The 17,727-nt window shown below is 37.4% G+C and overlaps 1 protein-coding gene across 4 annotated transcripts in view; it reads left to right on the top strand.

Moving 5' to 3' along the window:
- The window catches only part of ptk2ba (protein tyrosine kinase 2 beta, a), an 80,129-nt gene that overhangs the window by 52,848 nt on the left and 9,554 nt on the right, over window positions 1–17,727 (top strand). For 3 of the 4 annotated variants that reach the window (XR_015935484.1, XM_088626425.1, XM_088626424.1), the window contains exons 19-26: window positions 948–1,048; window positions 2,097–2,186; window positions 10,892–11,096; window positions 11,600–11,711; window positions 12,365–12,424; window positions 14,029–14,151; window positions 16,976–17,125; window positions 17,381–17,416. Coding sequence is in view for 3 of the 4 variants with exons in the window: in XM_088626425.1 (XP_088482551.1) it covers window positions 948–1,048; window positions 2,097–2,186; window positions 10,892–11,096; window positions 11,600–11,711; window positions 12,365–12,424; window positions 14,029–14,151; window positions 16,976–17,125; window positions 17,381–17,416 (877 nt within the window). In the remaining variant the exon portion in view is untranslated. The remainder of the gene's footprint in view (window positions 1–947; window positions 1,049–2,096; window positions 2,187–10,891; window positions 11,097–11,599; window positions 11,712–12,364; window positions 12,425–14,028; window positions 14,152–16,975; window positions 17,126–17,380; window positions 17,417–17,727) is intronic. The other variant, XM_088626426.1, reaches the window with a different exon arrangement.

Genomic DNA, 17,727 nt, shown 5'->3' with positions numbered 1-17,727 from the left:
TTCTCTTCCAGAAAGCTATACTGTATCTTTTCTATAATGTGGTGACCAAAACTTTGCACAGTATTCTACTGTAAATGGCCATAACATTGTGTTATACAATCGTAACATAACTTCCCTTGATTTAAATTATTTTCTTTTAACTACGTATCCTAACATTTGCTTTGCCTTTTTAATTGCTTCCACTCACTGTCTAAAAGATGTAAAGGATCTGTCAAGATAAGCACCTGTCAATTTCTTCCATAGTTAAAAAGTTAACTTATACATAAATATATACTGTTAACATGTACAGTATGTCTGCATATGTTAATGATGAAAGAAACAGTTATGATAGATTTTTATCACTAACATCCAGTTAATTTACTTTAGAAGTTAGTTAATATCACATTTGTGCCACATTTTGTACCTTATGGATTTACTCAGATGTTTTAAAAACACAATTTGCAAACCTGAATGAAAGTGTAACTGGTTACCTGATCCACTGTTAATTCTGTAAGACCTGGGCATGGCTACTGTACAGTATGTCTGAGACACCCCCAGGATTCACTGAGTCCTATTTGAAAATCCTCACTGTATTAGACTGATGCCTCACAAATTATTTTCATGTTGGTCTTTTTAGATACTTTTCTCTACATTTTACAGATTTTAAACAAACAGTTCTGTGGGTTCCTTTTCTGCTTCTTGCTTTTTATGTACAGTATGTATACAGTTATACTGAACCCCAACTGACTGATATTGCATACATTGTATTATTGCTAATGTTTCATTTTACTAATGGATTTTACATGCATTTCCTTCTTTTCTGAAAAGCCCCATTGTGAAATCCATCTAGATCTAGTGCTTAAGACTTTTTTTAGCGGAGATCTGTAATCACAGACTCCAATAAATGGCTTAAAGACCTCAAATAAACTGCACAGAAATAATCGTTTCCCTTTCTGTCTTTTATGAAGGGACATTGCTGTGAGGAATGTGCTCGTAGCTGCTCCCGAGTGTGTGAAGCTGGGAGATTTTGGCTTGTCCCGATACATTGAGGACGAGGAGTATTATAAAGGTTAGTCTCTTTGAGGTCAAATAAGTTGAATACAGGAACAGGCAACAAAATGGGTCGTTCTTCTCATTTGTAAACAGTAAAGGTTTGATAATATTGTAAACGCTTTCCAGTTTATATGTCTTGTATAAAGTAACTCAAGGCTTAAATGAAAAAATAAGCAGCTAAAAGTAGATATCCATAACTACTGCTGTTTTTATTATTGCCGTTATTTTCCTATTTGTTTTATTTAATAAAATATTTTTTTTATTTACATTTTATTTAAATAATAAGGAGGGAAGAATTTAAGAAAATAAGGTGAAAATAAGGTGAATGAACAACTGTCATTTGATACTGTAGGTGGATGGGTAGTAAACCTATAATTAAGTATATAAATTAAGTACAATTAAGCACAAATAAGTACAAATACAGAAGATTAATATAAGTCAAAATAAAGATGGTTAGTGTCCTTGGTACTGTACAAAAATAGAACAGTTGTGTTTAAAAAAAAACACAAATGTGTTTTTTTTATCACAAATCTGCTAAATATTAGGAATGATGCTGGAGAGTTGGATCCTCATTAGACGCAGCATCAGGTCTTTTCCTACATTTAGTTTTCACTGCAATGTAATATAAAATGTATGTGGTAGTAAAGGGAAGTGCCACTTACACTCAGACACGTACTGTAGGACTGATTGTTTTGTCACAAGTCACCTGGTAACTATGCTATAATGAATGGGTTATAAATATTAATATACCTGGGATCTAAATGCTATTCAAGCATCTTAGTATTTTTTACATGCAATTTCATATTTTATATTTTAGAAGAAAATATAATGCTAGCATCGATTTGTTTCACAGAACCCCTATTTTCTCTGCAGGGAAGACCAGTGTTCCACCGAACAGTTTGAGGAATGCTGGGCTAATTAGTTGTATGTAATCTTAATGGTGAGACCATAGTGCGACATAGCTGCTTTTCTGAAGTTACTGGCGAAGTAAGAAAATATTTGCTGCCATTGCTTACTTGCGAGAACTCCGTGATTTGTAAGTCTCTTGTTTGGTTCCTCTGCAGCCTCTGTAACCAGACTCCCAATCAAGTGGATGGCTCCAGAGTCCATCAACTTCAGACGTTTTACCTGTTCTAGTGATGTCTGGATGTTTGGTAAGTGCTGTTCTAATGTGGCTTTCCCCTAAGTGTGTAGAACATGACAAAAGGCTCAGATAAGCCTAGTAAAATTAGCAACACACCAACAGCGGCTCAAGTTAAATTGTAACAAATTTAACTTGAGCAAATTTTAATTATAATTTAAGTGCCACAATGTTAATGGGATTTTAATATAGATAGACTTCAGTCCACACTCCATCTAGACAAATATATACTATGTCAATAAATAGGCATGATGCAGATTTCTATGTTCAGATACTGGTACAGAGCACCAATTAAGGCTTGTACACTGCAATGATACTTTATTTATATTGTTATGCACCTGCGGCTAGGGGTGTCATAGCAAGCAGTCTTTAATAGGTGAGCCCCAGAAAACAGACACAAATAGAGCTGTAAGGTAGAGAAATTAGTGCTCTTGTATTTCTTGTGCACAGAAACACAAAAAACACATAACCAAACTATTCTTAGAGCGCTAAATAGTTTTTCTAACCCTCTCTATAATTATCAGGCAGCTATGATGCTTCAAAACAAACTTTTAAAATGAAACAGATTTTTGGGGAATGTAGTTCAGGCCTGAGCTGCCACCTTGCATGAAGGTTCCATTCTCATAGTATAATTTTGTTTAGAGTACGACAGATTTTCTCTTTCTTCCTTAAGGAGATAAAAACTGTTGCAAAACAAAAAGGGTTATTTAGCTTAATCTAGCTCAATTGGGATTTCAGTAGCTAAGGTAATACCAGGATAATACAGGTAATATAAATGCACTTTCACATTGTGTCTCACTGATGTTTCTGTAAAAGTCCTCTGTTTGAGTTTGTTAATGTGTTTGAAGACTATGAATCCTTGGATCAGGTCCCTTCATCTTCTCGGGTTCAACAGTAAAAAGGTTAAGTTCTTTCAGGTTGTCAGTGTAGGACATTGTCTTAAGTCCTGGAGTTTATATGGTGTCTCTTCTTTAAACCGACTCTATAGTAGCAAAGAAAGCCTTTTTGTATTCTTGTGAGTAAATTGAAAAAAAAAACAGTAGTTTAGATCAGGTTGAGGTCTTGCTAATGCAATGTACAGTTCTACAAAACATTTTGATGCTTTTAAGTATACATCCTGTTATTGTATATAATTTTTATTGCTTCCCCGTGGTGCATAGAATATGGATTTGATGTGTCTGCTGTACATAAACACCACCTACAGTAGATCTCTGTTCCAAGTGGCCTCCTCAAAATCAGTGTTTCCAATTTTACATTTATAGCTGATCTGTGCTACCTGTATAACTGCCTGTCCTGGTTTGAATCAAATAGCATCAACTAAGTGTTTGCACAGTCCTGTATTTTGTCTCTGTTGTTTTGGATTTCTTGTGCAACTTCTACAGTGTTTTCTACTTGTCCTAGTTTGGCACTATCTGCGAACTTGACTAATTTTCTAACTATACTAGAATATAGATCATGAATATACGTTAAGAAGAAAAGTGGTCCTAATACAGATTCCTGTGATAATATTTGAATGTACTGTATGCAATTTGAGATTCATTGATGTTAATTAAAGTGTCTTACATAAATTCCTTTTTATCTGTTTTTAAATAAAGCTAAACTAATAGGATATTGTTTGTAATTCTAAACAGTCATAAACTGTCATAAACTGTCATAAATCCCAGTAAAAAAAAATTAAGATGAGATTTGCAGTACCTGAGGTCGTCCTCTAAGAGCAGCCAAGAACGTTGATATAAAATGTTTACTCATTTTAAATAGTGGTGCGCAGAACTTTAGGACATAACTGGACAAGGCTTAGAAAGCAATTTCACAGGAATAATAGAAATAACTTTTCTACATTGTTATCAGTGTTTAGAAAAAATTACTAGGGCGTGTTGTTTAGACAGAGACACAGGAAACTTTGAAATCCGGGCTTGATGCTGTAATAGGATTACTGAGCATTCAGAAAAATGATGAGCACAAGTGGGCTGAATTGCTTGTTCTTGTCATTAGCTTTTCTTATATTCCTACGCATTTCAGTACAGGTTATTGAAATGCTGGCGTTAGCTTTAAGTGGTGGCCTTGTTTTCCATTATTCAAGTTAAGCCTGTGCTGTGTCATGCATCACTGTTTGGTATCACTGGCTCTTTGATGTTGATACACAAGAAAATATTTGCAAACTCATGTTTTCCTTCATCTAACTTCTGCAGCCTTTCTTGTCCTTATCATGACTTCTTTCAGTGAACTTTTCCGTGGCCGTTTTCTTTTATATGTTATCTTTTTGGGGGGACTTCTAGAAAACGTCTGTGGATATTTGAAGTGTTTTGAAAGATTTAAAGTCTATTTATATGCAAGTTCTTCTTATTTTCAGCATGCGTGAGTGATAATAATAAAAACAGTTGAAATAAAACAGCTATTGGACAGCTTCCTGTGGCGAGCGACGCGCTTCTGTTTGATGAAGATGACATGTCACTTCGGAGCTTGCCTGTAAATTATACAGTCTGAAGCTTTATCTGAGTGAAATTATAATTTCATAGACACTGTGTACTAGTAATACGTTGTTAATTGAATTGACTGCTGATAGCATTTTGAAAAAATAATCCCATCGCTAAATTCATAGAAAGTGCTTTGCACTTTGTGTACTGTAAATCTGAGTTGTCTTGCCTACGGAGAGAGAAATGTCTTATTATTTCATCTTCTGCTGAACACATACCTGTCAGCCTGTTTTGATAGATTTTCTCTCTCTAAGCCTTACTGTGGTTCTTCTTCTAGCCTTTCTTGGAATAGCTTGTATGACTGCTGCTTCTTGTAATAAATGCACCCTTTACACTTAGAGAAGCTCGAGGAATCTATTTGCATTTTAATGACTCAGGGGCTGGTTGTCTTGCTGAGAAGAATCTGTAACTTTTGATGCCTGAACAGCTAGTTTTAGTTCTGGACAGAATATCACAATAATGTGTTAACATGGCTTACACTTCTCTATATTAAGAAGTAACGAAACCAGCAGATGTGCAAACATGTCTATCAAGTGTAACTTTAGATGTCGCTCCACTGGCACTGCACAGGCCTGATTCGAAGTCCTAGTTCAGGGGTCAGCAACCTTCCAGAAGGGCTGCGTCAAGAGTTAACTCAAACACTTGGCTTTGCATGCCATTTTGTAACACTAATAATAAGCCCTATTTTACATTTTCATTAATAAAAATGAAATTTTAAAATATAATAATACCTAAAATGTAATTAATATGCATGTCTTACCATTAGTTGTGATCTTTTCTGAAAAATCCATATTGCTGGTTTTAATCTGAAAAGAGAACATTGGGCCAAAACGTTGGAAATCCTGAAATCTGATGGAACATTCCTATGCCAGTTCTTGCATGTCCACCCCAAACTCTGCAAAAGGGATTGTGCAATTATTTGACAGTTCTTAAAGATGCTGGAATGCCTTCCACGTTTCGAGAAGCCCCATAACAGTTTGATCTGCACCCTGCAAACGGAGGTTGAGTTGACCACTCTTCCTACATGCTCAGACACATATCTTCCCCTATATCCCCTCTCTCTGTGTTCCTCCTCTCACTCTGTACTCCCTCTACTTTCCCCCTCTCCCAGAGCCCAGGCACTCTGTACCCTTGCTCCTCTGCGGTGCAAGGAGCTTTCCTCAGGAGTCAGGATTGCTTAATCCTGATCACTTTTCTGCCTCTCCTCAAGTGTAGATGGCAGCTATTTTCTCTCAGTTGCATTCCTCAGAGCATCCTTGATTCTGAGGCTGGCATGCTCACTCCAGATGTGGAGTGCCTGTCTGTAAACTGTCTTAGATTTGCTGTTTCATATTGCCTGGTGCAGTGCTTGGATTGCTCTTCCAGCTTGTATTGGACTTGCTAGGAGTCCACTACCTGGTTGTTCATACATGCCCCTGCAGCTCACCAGGGCCCTAGTTTCTAGGGCTATGACTCCTCTCTCCTCCCCTCCAGGTGGGACACCAGTCTGATTACAAGGATTACCCCCCCAAGAATGCTAGTCCCCTCTTATGCAGCTGGGTGGACTGGAGAAACCAGGACTAAAATATCTCACTCAGGGGTACAGAAGTAGTGTCTCCAGTGGGGTCTTGAACCCACAACCTGCTTGAGTCCATAAAACTCAAGCAGGTTGTACACCCATATGGTGTACAAGTATAAATAACATTTCTTTCTGTTTATAAGAAAGCTACAAAAGATGCTTTGTGCCAGATTTTGCCTTGCAGAACATTGTCACAAGATCACCATTTACCCCTTTCACCTTGAGATTGTGTTTAGGGCTCACATATTGAACAATAAATCGATGGACACAAATATTTAAAGTTAATAAAATTGCAATGGATTATTAAAATGTTCAACGCAAAATTTATGAAATAATAAAATGTACAAAATGGCAGTGGGAATAGTTTCTAGAGTACCTAATTTATTTTTATTACTTATAAATCCAATTTCCTCCAATGACATGTTTATATGTCCTCTGGCAGCAGGGTGCCTATTGAAGAAGTCTGCCCCTGTCTTTTGTTTTCTCCTCTGAAATAGCACTCAGGCTTTTGCTGCTATGTTTTAAGTTAAGTAACTTTAGGATTACTTTATTACATTTTTAAATGTTTCTTTTAAAATATTTATATAATGTTCTAATAGGGTATACAGTGTATCTATTCATCTTCAAGAACCACTTAGTATTACTACAGGATTGTGATGAGCTGGAGCACAACCTGACGGACATCTGTGTGGAGTTTCACATCTGCGTAGGTTTTTCTGCAGGTGCTCTGATTTCCTCCCTCCTCTCATGCTGGCTAGATTAATTAGTGTCCATTAATAGCCCCTGTGTATGACATGTTATGGACTGGGTACACCTGTCTATATAGTTACTATAGTTACTATTACTACAAACAATAGTTGGGGCACCACCATCCCACCACCTGGGGGCTCCTAACACACAGGCATCTACCTAAGCTACTCAGGGAAGACTTAAAGGAACAAGTAATAGGTTTGTTCCATGCTGAAAAGAGAATAAAGAAAACACAACGTTTCGGCAACTTTGTCGTCCCCTGAAGAAGGCTCCATGGCCGAAATGTTGTGTTTTCTTTCTTTTCTTTTCAGCATGGAATAAACCTGTTACTTGTTCCTTTGCAGCCTACACATGCTGACGCAGCTATCCACCTGAACTACTCAGGGAAGACTTATACTACCTAGACCTCCTTAACCATTCCCAGCACTTCTTCATCACCACACCCCCCTTCCCCAGCTCTCTGGTTCATCTCTGCTCAGTATTAGGTTTTCATCAGAGAGCTCCACTTCCTGTTTGCCACGAGTCAGTCTGCATCCCCCTTTATGGCCTATAGACTTCAGCCCTGTTTTGCGACCATGACTTTTTTGGATTCTCCCTTGGTTCCCTTTGCTTTAGGACCTTCTGGTTTTTTGATGTAGTGTTTTTGGACTTGGATTCCCGTTTGATGCTGTTGGCACTCTTTTTGCGTTTCCTAGATCCGCAAAGGGTCCATCCCTAACTATAATGTAACAGAATGTTTTATAGTACATATTTTCTGGAAAAAATAATGCCTGCGGAAACTAACATATTTTTAATAAAAATAGTTTAAAACTTGAACTACACATTTTGCCATTTACTGAACTCCCTGTAACAAACTATATATTGAAGAATTGAAACATTGAAAGATCTAAATTTCTCTCCTCAGTTGTTTTGAAGAAATATTAACAATAGTAACTTTCTTATTAATTTCCTTAAACTCATTAAAATCATTCAGTATTCATTTAGAAATTGTAGAAGGAAATGTATTTATAAATAAAATACCAGCACTAAGAAACATATTAGATAGTTCTTGAATGCTGTCTGATAAATAATATAGTGACTGGTATTTTGTTTCTGCAAGAGAACCCATTCTGTACATTCCATTCTTTTTAAAAAGTAGATTACTATAGTAATTTAAGCATTTATCCCATGTACACAATACTTTCAATTCTCAACATCCTTTAATAATTGGAGACAGTTATACACCAAATAATGGATGATTGATTCTTTCTCAAGGTAGTATAATTTACCATGGCTGTAGACAGATATATACAGTACATATGCAGCGTATAATGGAAGCAGTAACAAGAACAATAAAAGTGTGTCCTGCCTGTGCCTGACATTTTGTTTGATTTCAGTAGTTCAGCCTGTTTTTGTTACCATTCAATGAATCAGCTCTCTATTCAAAATGATCAGTATCACTTTGGGCTGGTTTTCAAGGGGGAAAAAGGACCACAGGACTAATAGCAGACAGAAGTGGAATTTAGTGTACTCCTGATTGTAAATTGGTCCTCAGTTTAGTTACACCTTGTGGGGCCTAATTGAAGATACAACCAGTGAGAAATACAGTGCGATTAAGTAGATCCATGCATACCCATATTGTTTTGCCTATAGTTACATGGAGCTTCACTGATTTTTAGGTTGATGTTTTGTTAATGTTAATGGTTTTATAATGGTGTAGTATGACCCTGTCCAATATTGTATTTTGCACATTGTGTAAAATAGATTAAATAAATCTTCCTATGTTTACATATTCTGCAGACTTGACTGAATTCTATGCTTTTTCGCCAACAAATCTGCAGGCTTGTGTATTATAACCACTCCCTAGGGTTCATAAAGGTCCCATTTGGCAATTCTTTATGAAATCCAAGCTTCAGATAAATCAGAAATGATCCTTTCTTGGCCATTACTTGAGTACATACTGTACTGTATAGAGAATGACCATTCATGATAGTTATAAATAGCATTGTGTTTAATGGAGAAAAACATTTGAAGCCCTATAATTAGAATAACGTAATACCATATACATTTAACAAAACGGCAATACTGTATACATTTAACATTTATACAATCAGTAATAATCAGCAAAACTTGAGAAAGAGGGAATTGGGAGAGATTATATAAAATGGAGCCCTGATCCTGACCGCAGTACTCTATCTCCGTGTTATTCATCCTCAGAAAGAATGCACCACACTACTAGTCCTTTACATATCTAGTATAAAGTTTCCTTAACTGGACATTTTTATTATGGCTCCTATGGGAGGTTTTATGTACGTACAAATTGTCACGTGCCGAGTCTTATTGTAGCAGCAACCCTGTTTACGGTAAACAGTTGATGTTGTTGCTGTGCAGAAGCAGTCACTAAGGTCGTCCCCATTTAGAGATCTTGGGTGGATGAAACTTAATTGCCCTACTGTGTGTAGCAAATTTACAATGCAACAATTGTACCATTACAGTTTAGCATTCCTAGAGCACATTCCCACTCTTTTATTGAGCAGTGGGGGATTACTACAACTAACTAACCTTTGTAACTGCTTATTCACACACCTTGCATATGAAAAGTCATAATCATACCTTGCCAAATGTGTTGTCTTTTGTTATTTAACACCGAAGAAGACATGAGCTCTAAAGTTTTCTATAGACTTGTCAAAATTTTCCAAGTATCATGATTGAAGAGGTTTACATTTTGTAATAATTAGGGCTAGTGATTCTGTATATTATTTACACACATACGTAGGTATCAGTTCAGGTGGGTACACACCTGAAGAAAGCTCCACGGCCGAAACGTTGTGTTCCCTTTCTTCTTTTTTTAATAATAATAATAATAATAATAATAATAATAATAATAATTACTTACACTTATATAGCGCTTTTTCTGGACACTCCACTCAAAGCGCTTTACAGGTAATGGGGACTCCCCTCCACCACCACCAATGTGCAGCATCCACCTGGATGATGCGACGGCAGCCATAGTGCGCCAGAACGCTCACCACACATCAGCTATCAGTGGGGAGGAGAGCAGAGTAATGTAGCCAATTCATAGAGGGGGATTGTTAGGAGGCCATGATTGATAACAGCCGATGGGGAAATTTGGCCAGGAAGCCGGGGTTACACCCCTACTCTTTTCGAGAAACGCCCTGGGATTTTTAATGACCACAGAGAGTCAGGACCTCGGTTTTACGTCTCATCCGAAGGACGGCACCTGTTTACAGTATAGTGTTCCCGTCACTATACTGGGGCATTAGGACCCACACAGACCACAGGGTGAGCGCCCCCTGCTGGTCCCACTAACACCTCTTCCAGCAGCAACCTTGGTTTTCAGCATAGAATAAACCTATTACTTGTTCCTACGTAGGTATCTATTCTTATTCATATTCCTATGTATCTATTCCTATATCCCGCTACAGTTTAACAGCAATACAGGTTGATTTGCATATATTTTGTGCACTGAGTGCTTTGAAAACTGTTTGTGAAAATGCCAGGGGGAGTAGGGGTGTAACTCCTGTAACTCCAAATCTCCCCCTGGTCTTTACCAGTCATGGCCTGCTAATAATCCCCAGCTCTGAATTGGCTTCATCACTCTGTTCTCCTCCCCACTGATAGCTCATATGTGTTGAGTGTTCTGGCGCATTTTGGCTGCCGTTGCATCATCGGGGTGGATTCTGCACATTGGTGGTGGTGGAGGGGAGTCCACACTACCTGTAAAGCCCTTTGAATGGAGTGTCCGGAAAAGCACTGTATAAGTGTAAGGAAATATTGTTAAAAAACACTTCTAATAGGCTGTTCTACAGTTTTCAAGACAGTCCATTGTTTCCGTATTATTTCCAGTTTTCCAGTAGGGTTTTGAGTTCTGACGTGTGTGCGTTGTTCGAGGAGGTGTCCCAGGGATGACTGTCGTGTGTTTTTTGTGTGCTACAGCGGTTTGCATGTGGGAGATAATGAGCATGGGCCAGCAGCCCTTCTTCTGGCTGGAGAACAAAGATGTGATCAACCAGCTGGAGCAAGGGGTTCGACTGCCCAAACCGGATATCTGCCCTCCCACCCTATACACCCTGATGACGCGCTGCTGGACATACGACCCCCAGGAAAGGCCGAAGTTTACAGAGCTGGTCTGCAAGCTCAGGTACCCTTCCGCCAAGCTGTTTGACTGCGTTCTCTCCAACAGTGGAAACATGTTGATTGTTTCCATGAAAGAAGTCAAGACATGACATTTTGACCTGTTAGCTCTTCGTCAGATCTTTTATTATGTAAAATAGCAGACCGGTACATGTTGGTTTTTACATAACTGGATAGACACCCAAATATGGAAGAATACCCACTTTGTTTTGTGATAAAAAATCTAGAAGAATATGGACAGTTCTTGATGCTGTCTTTGCCGTATGCACATTTTTAATAACTACTGTATATATGTACAGTTGTAGGTCTATATTCTATATACAGTAAAGTAGATTTTATACTGTATATATTATTTGTAATGGGGTTTTTCCATTTATAATTTCTTTTTTTTATTTTTCTTTTGTTTCACTACAATTCCAAAAACAAGGTATCCAGAAAACATATGCCATTTGGTCACGTAAAGTGCACTACAGAACTTTTATTGTGTGTGCTGTGTCTGCATCCCTCTAGTGACATGTTCAAGATGGAGAAGGAACAGGAGACGCTACAGCAGTCAAAGAATCGATCCCGTGCCACAAAATTCTTTGATCCTATTATCACTGTCAGTGAGCCTCCACCAAAGGTAGTACCATCTCATTGAACCCGTCCTAGTGTGTTGTGGTTGCTCCTGGTTTCTGTAAGGCAAAGATCCCGCCTAACTCACAGACCTTCTTATTTTTCAAACTTCACTCCAGTCTTTATGATCAGGTCAATTTAATGTGCTATAGGTCCCCTAACCAAATGCCATACTCTGGGTGACCGTGCTTCTCTATCTCTGCTCCTCACTTGTGGAACAGCCTCCCTGATCATCTCAGACAAGCAGTTTCAACTGAGCCCTTTAAAAGAGATCTTAAAACCTTTCTCTACAAGGCCTATCAACAAGCCTATCAACTTCTAGTACCTGTCTTTTTCCTTCTTATTGTTAAATTCCTTGACCTTATTTTTTAGCCTTTTATTTTATGTGATATTGATTTTAAGGAAATGTGCTATGTAAATTAAATGTATTATTAATAGTTGGTTAACTCTGTTGGCATATGTGTGGGCTAATGATACTTTGGATGTGGATTTGGATTGTGGGTCCACTCGTTTGGCATGTTTCTAGAAGAATCACAGCATGTCTTTTCCTAGAACAGTGTGTGGGTTTTTTGGTTTGAGTCTCACCTGGGAGTCATTGACACTTAACTAAGAGAAATGCATTACAGTATAAACAGCTTGTAACTTTCTCTTTTTTTGCAGCCTTCGAGAATGAAATCCTCTCGTTTTGGAAGTACCCTCAATGTTGGTTTACAAATTCAGGTACTGTACGTTTTCTGTCCTCTGTCGTGTTCTTTTACTGTTTGCATTGCCAGGAAAAAACAACTCGTCTCTTAGGTTTCTCTTAGGTTTCAGCAATGACCATAGTGCAAACCTGAATGCCCAGCTACTCTGATGTTTGTTTGATAGTCTCTGGATCTCAACCAGGCCTAAGCAATGAAACTGATATGAACAATAAAAGTTACTAATGCACCACCTACTGTTTACTTATACATCACCTGATGAAGGAGAACAGTTATAGTCATTTCAGATGTTAAGGTTCTGTAAATGTTAATGCCAATTGTCTAGTTTTTAGCTTAATATGACAACCCCAAATTTAATGTGAGTGGCCTAATACTTCTTATTAATAGAAGTAGGAAAGAAAGGAGCTTGAAAAAGTTCTGGACTTGAGAGATATTGCTGTGTTTGCTATTTTGCTTTGTAAAATAGTGAACAGGGAAACAAAACCTCCCAAAAACCCCTTACTGTGAATAGGGTGTGGTAGGGGGTTATGGATCTCTTCAGCACATCCTGTGCGAACGTCCTCAGCATAACTTGAGCAGAATATTTCAGTAATTTTGAAATGGATTTTAATAATGGCACTGGGATTGTTTTTATTATTTTTATTTGCTTGTTTTATTTTTTAAAATGTATCTGTGTTTCTAGGCAGTGGAAATATAATAATATACAACTAAAAAATTAAAACTAAGAGTGGCTTAGCACAAATCCTACACAGTTCTACACAGTGTATTGTTAATTTTATAACAGTACTTTTGTGAAATCTATAGAATAACTTCATCAAAAGTTTTTTATGAATGTCTACAACATCATAGGCATTGATTTATAAAATCAGTGTGCTGGATATCCATGCTTATGGCATCAGTATTTTAGGGTTTAAACTAGCGGCCAAAAACTAAAACAAGTATAGTATGCTATTTTTAAGTTAGTGTTCAGATCAATTTCAGTGGGGTCTTGTAGTTGCTGATAAAAATTTAAATTAAAATGTACACGTGAAATTTGTACGGCCTTTGGCAATATTAATTGGAGTTATTCTTATGAAGTATGGTGATTTTCTGATTATATTTTGGTAAGTAACAGTATTGAGTATTGAAGGCTTAGGCAAACTCTTATTGTAAGGGAGAATCTCTGAATGATAAACAAGAAATGTCAACATACCCAAATTATTTGCATGTTGTAGAGCATAGAATATAATCCAGTGCAAAAACTGATGTGGTTTTAATATATTGTATAGTTCATGAAACTGACAATAAGCAAGAAACAACATTTAATGATTTTTTAGATTCCCAGTCTACTTATCTACTCGTATATTGTAAGGAAGAGGATGCGCTGTTGCAAGTCAGTGCTAGATGAAACAACAGTGCTGTGGGAAGTCCACATTCCTCTTGTATATACTGTAGTTGTTTCGAGTATAGCCCTTTCTTGGTTGAGCAAAAAGCCCATGAAGATAAACGAAATCCTGTGTTTCTTCTATGGCTTTCAGTGTGTCGGCATTCCCGTGCTTTCGCGTCGCGTTCATGCTGACCGCCTCTGTGTGTGTGTTCTGTCCCATTTGCCTTCTGCCCCAACTTTTGCCACCTGCTTCCCAGCTGCCAGAGTCTCTGTGCGCCAGCTCGCCTGCCATTGCTAGCCCGCCTGATTACCAGACACCCGTCGACTCCAACAACAGGCTGCTCCTGCCGCGCCAGGTCCCCAGACGCCGGAGTATGGGGGTAAGAGTGGCTCACTGGCGCTGCCTGTCGTGCGGAGATGGGCGCACGAGCAAGGGCAAAGGGACAGTCTCCCCCTCTTGAAGAGAGGTGGCGAGAACCCCATCGAAAGGATGAATCTACCACCAAGGAAGGATGGTCTGCCGGCCTGCTTGCATGCCTGTCTGTGTGATGATTTTACTATCCATCCATTTGTCCATCTATCTTGAAATTAGGTTGAATTTCTCCTGTTGTCTGTTTACTTATCATTTTCTCATTACCTGTAAATTACAGTGCAGAGCCATTATAATACAGTTCTTGGGGTCCAGAATGAGTATTAACATTATCTACAGTATGTTCCACTTTAAAACACGTACTTTCATTTTTTTCCTGAAATAATTTGAAATTTGTACAAATTCTGAGTAGAAAGTAGCTCGGGAGACATGACAAATAAAATTTAAATATACATGAATCGACAGATTTTATTTAAGTTAGAGCTTAATTTGTACAGCTCTGCATTCATTTATTTGAATTGTCTCTTTATTATAAACGTGAACTCTTGTTTACACATAATCCACAGACATTTCTATACCATTTTTAGTAACATTTAGTAACTGTTTTTGCAATTGGGGAACAAATATGAAAATTATATACTTTTTCTTGTTTTCAACATACAGTAATTACATTTATTATGGAATAATGGAAATAATAATAGAAAATAATGGAAAAACAACAATAATGCAAAGTAAGGTTTTCATTTAATTCATGTTCTTTAGGCCCTTTTCATTTATGTTTTTGCAATGCATGGCATACTGTAATTAAACTCTGAACATGAAAAAAAAACTAATTTAAAAACTTTGCCAGCCAGCACTGCCACCTGCTAATTGATTTCTTGGTCCGATAAAAGCTTGGGCAGTTTTTCAATCTAAAGAGATAAAAGTCAGTTAATTAGCTCTTTATTGTTTTGTTTATCCTAAAATGTCAGCATCGATTTACTCACAGTGACATCTTTGAAAAATAAAGAGGGGTGGGGTACATACCGTACATTCTCTGAAAATCTTAACTTTTACAAGTCGTGATGCAATGTGGTTATTAGTTTAAAAATCTAAAGAAATTATTGCTCATCACTCTCATGTTGTGGACAGTTTTACTGTGGCAGGAAATTAAAAAACCTAAAAATTAAAAAGGACCAATACTGTTCATATCCTTCAAATATAACTCTTATAACATTATAAGTCTTTAGGTGCAGCAAAGCCTAACAAATTGTCTCCCTCAAACAAGTCTACAGTACTTATTGCCTTGGCACATTGTTAGAGAGGGTTTAGTATAGTTACACGACAACGACTGTTATGTGTGAATGGTGTAACTTGGTAAAAATTAGCTCAAGTGAAATACTGGAGCCTGTGGGATAAATCACTCTTTCTTTTGTCTGTAGTCTTAAGGACATAGCAATACATTTCCATAAACATAAATTCAATTTAACATGAACTAATAGTCAAAATTACGGAAGCGCATTGCTGCCACCAAGGGAAAAAAAATATTCGCCCCCTTATCTCGTAATTACGAGATAGCAATGCTTACGTAAGTGTATGTACTGTACAATCTGTTATGTCGTGCACTGAACACATATAGTAACTACTGTGAACTTTGCTGGCACTTTCAGTTTAATGATTGTGTCAATGCCCAGCTCTGCAGAATTTGTACAGATTTACTTTCAACTGGGGTTTAGTCATAATGAAATCTTGCAATTTGGAGCAAATATGAACAGAATCGTTTCAAGCATGAGGACCAGTTTTGTGGGATTTAGAGATCAAAGCAATGATGGTTCCGTTAGGAACAGTTTTACATGCAATCACTTGCGCTGCTTAAAACTGTAATTCCACACATAGCGATATATATCGCGATATATAACAATATATATATTAAAGGAATAAGTTAAAGGTTCGTTCCATGCTGAAAAGAGAAGAAAAGGAACACAATGTTTTGGCTGTGCATGCTGACGTAGCTACCTACTTGACAATTGTGCTATCTCATGATCACATAAAGTACACAATAATTACTTATCTCGTAATTATGAGATAACTTTCTTAAAGTTTGCTTTGAAAAAAAAAGAAATATCTACATTATGTTTAAACATCCAATCAGTGTGTATGACTATGCAGACAATTCAAGATCTGGCTTTTCTTTTAAAATGTTTACAATATTTAAAATATTTTGGGACACTGCAGAGTTTTTCACTGTTGCCCCTAAAGTCATTAAGAGATGTGTTCCACATTAATTTCCATCTTATAGGTTGTGTTTTAGTTATCAGTTCTATTTGTCATTTTTCACTAGCATAGAAAGAACCAGCCACAAAGGAGAGGAAACATTAATAAAGAATCTAGCCGAGTAGTAGTCAACATTGGCTTTTCCATTCCATGCATTTAAATGCCTCTGAACATTGGTTCAAAATGAAATAGTTTCCAAATAGCTTCAACAACCCAGGTGCTGAAGATAATTTTCTGTAATTAAGGATTATCTGGAGAAAATATTTGCAGTGGAATGTAAATGTCAGGCTTGATTACCACTGATTACCATTTGCGCCTGTGGCTGGAAGGTTGTCGGTTCAAATCCCGCGGCCGGCAGAGGAATCCTATTCCGTTGGGCTCCTGAGCAAGGCCCTTAACCCCAACTGCTCCAGGGGTGCTGTATAAATGGCTGACCCTGCACTCTGACCCCGAGCTTCTCTCCCTGTCTGTGTGTCTCATGGAGAGCAAGCTGGGGTATGCGAAAAGACAAATTCCTATTGCAAGAAATTGTATACGGCCAATAAAGTGATCTTTAAGTTATCCCCATGTCTGTTGGAAAGGAGGGTGACTTCATCGTGGAACCTGTCAGCAAGGAGGATGCTCAGCGGCTGTGGGAAATTGAAAAGGCTCGCATGCAGGAGACCCTGAAGAGACAGAAGCAGGAGATGATAGAAGACAACAAATGGCTGGAGAAGGAAGAGAAACTGCTAGTAAGACACAGAGCTTGTCTGATCACCTCTCAGGACATTTTGGAATAGTTTGTCATTCAATCTGCAATTACTGAATATTCTTAAAAATGTAGGTTGTATTGGTAGTAGGTTGCTGTTATACAATATCTTTTATCAAAGTACAGTTTGGAAATCATAGAATGCTAAAATTGTTTTCTTATTTTGTGATATTGATTTTTCGTTAGTAACCTGTAATATTGTTTAATTCTTCTGTTTTTTCTGTTTTGTTTTCTGCAGGATCCTATGATACAAGAAGGCAGTAAAACATCAGAGGTTTGTTCTCTGTCTACTACAACAGAAATAATGAATCCAATACGAAAACCTAATTGTTTGAGACTGTTTGAAAGAGTCTACAGTTTAGTCTTTCCGCATACTTTAGTTCATAGATGTACTGTACAGTATGTAAAGTACTGTATATAGTGCATAGACCATACAGTACTTACAGTACTGTAAATGATCATTTTAAATATTAGTGTCTTTAGCTTATACCATTTGCTATATGTTGTTCAAAAAAGTAATGCATACAGTATATAAATATTGCTTATAATACTTGCATATAATGGAGCTGGTTTCAGAAGATTTCA

This window comes from Lepisosteus platostomus, chromosome 3, assembly GCF_059453375.1.
Source record: "Lepisosteus platostomus isolate fLepPlt1 chromosome 3, fLepPlt1.hap1, whole genome shotgun sequence".
Taxonomy (NCBI): domain Eukaryota; kingdom Metazoa; phylum Chordata; class Actinopteri; order Semionotiformes; family Lepisosteidae; genus Lepisosteus; species Lepisosteus platostomus.
This window is presented reverse-complemented; position numbering and strand designations above follow the sequence as displayed.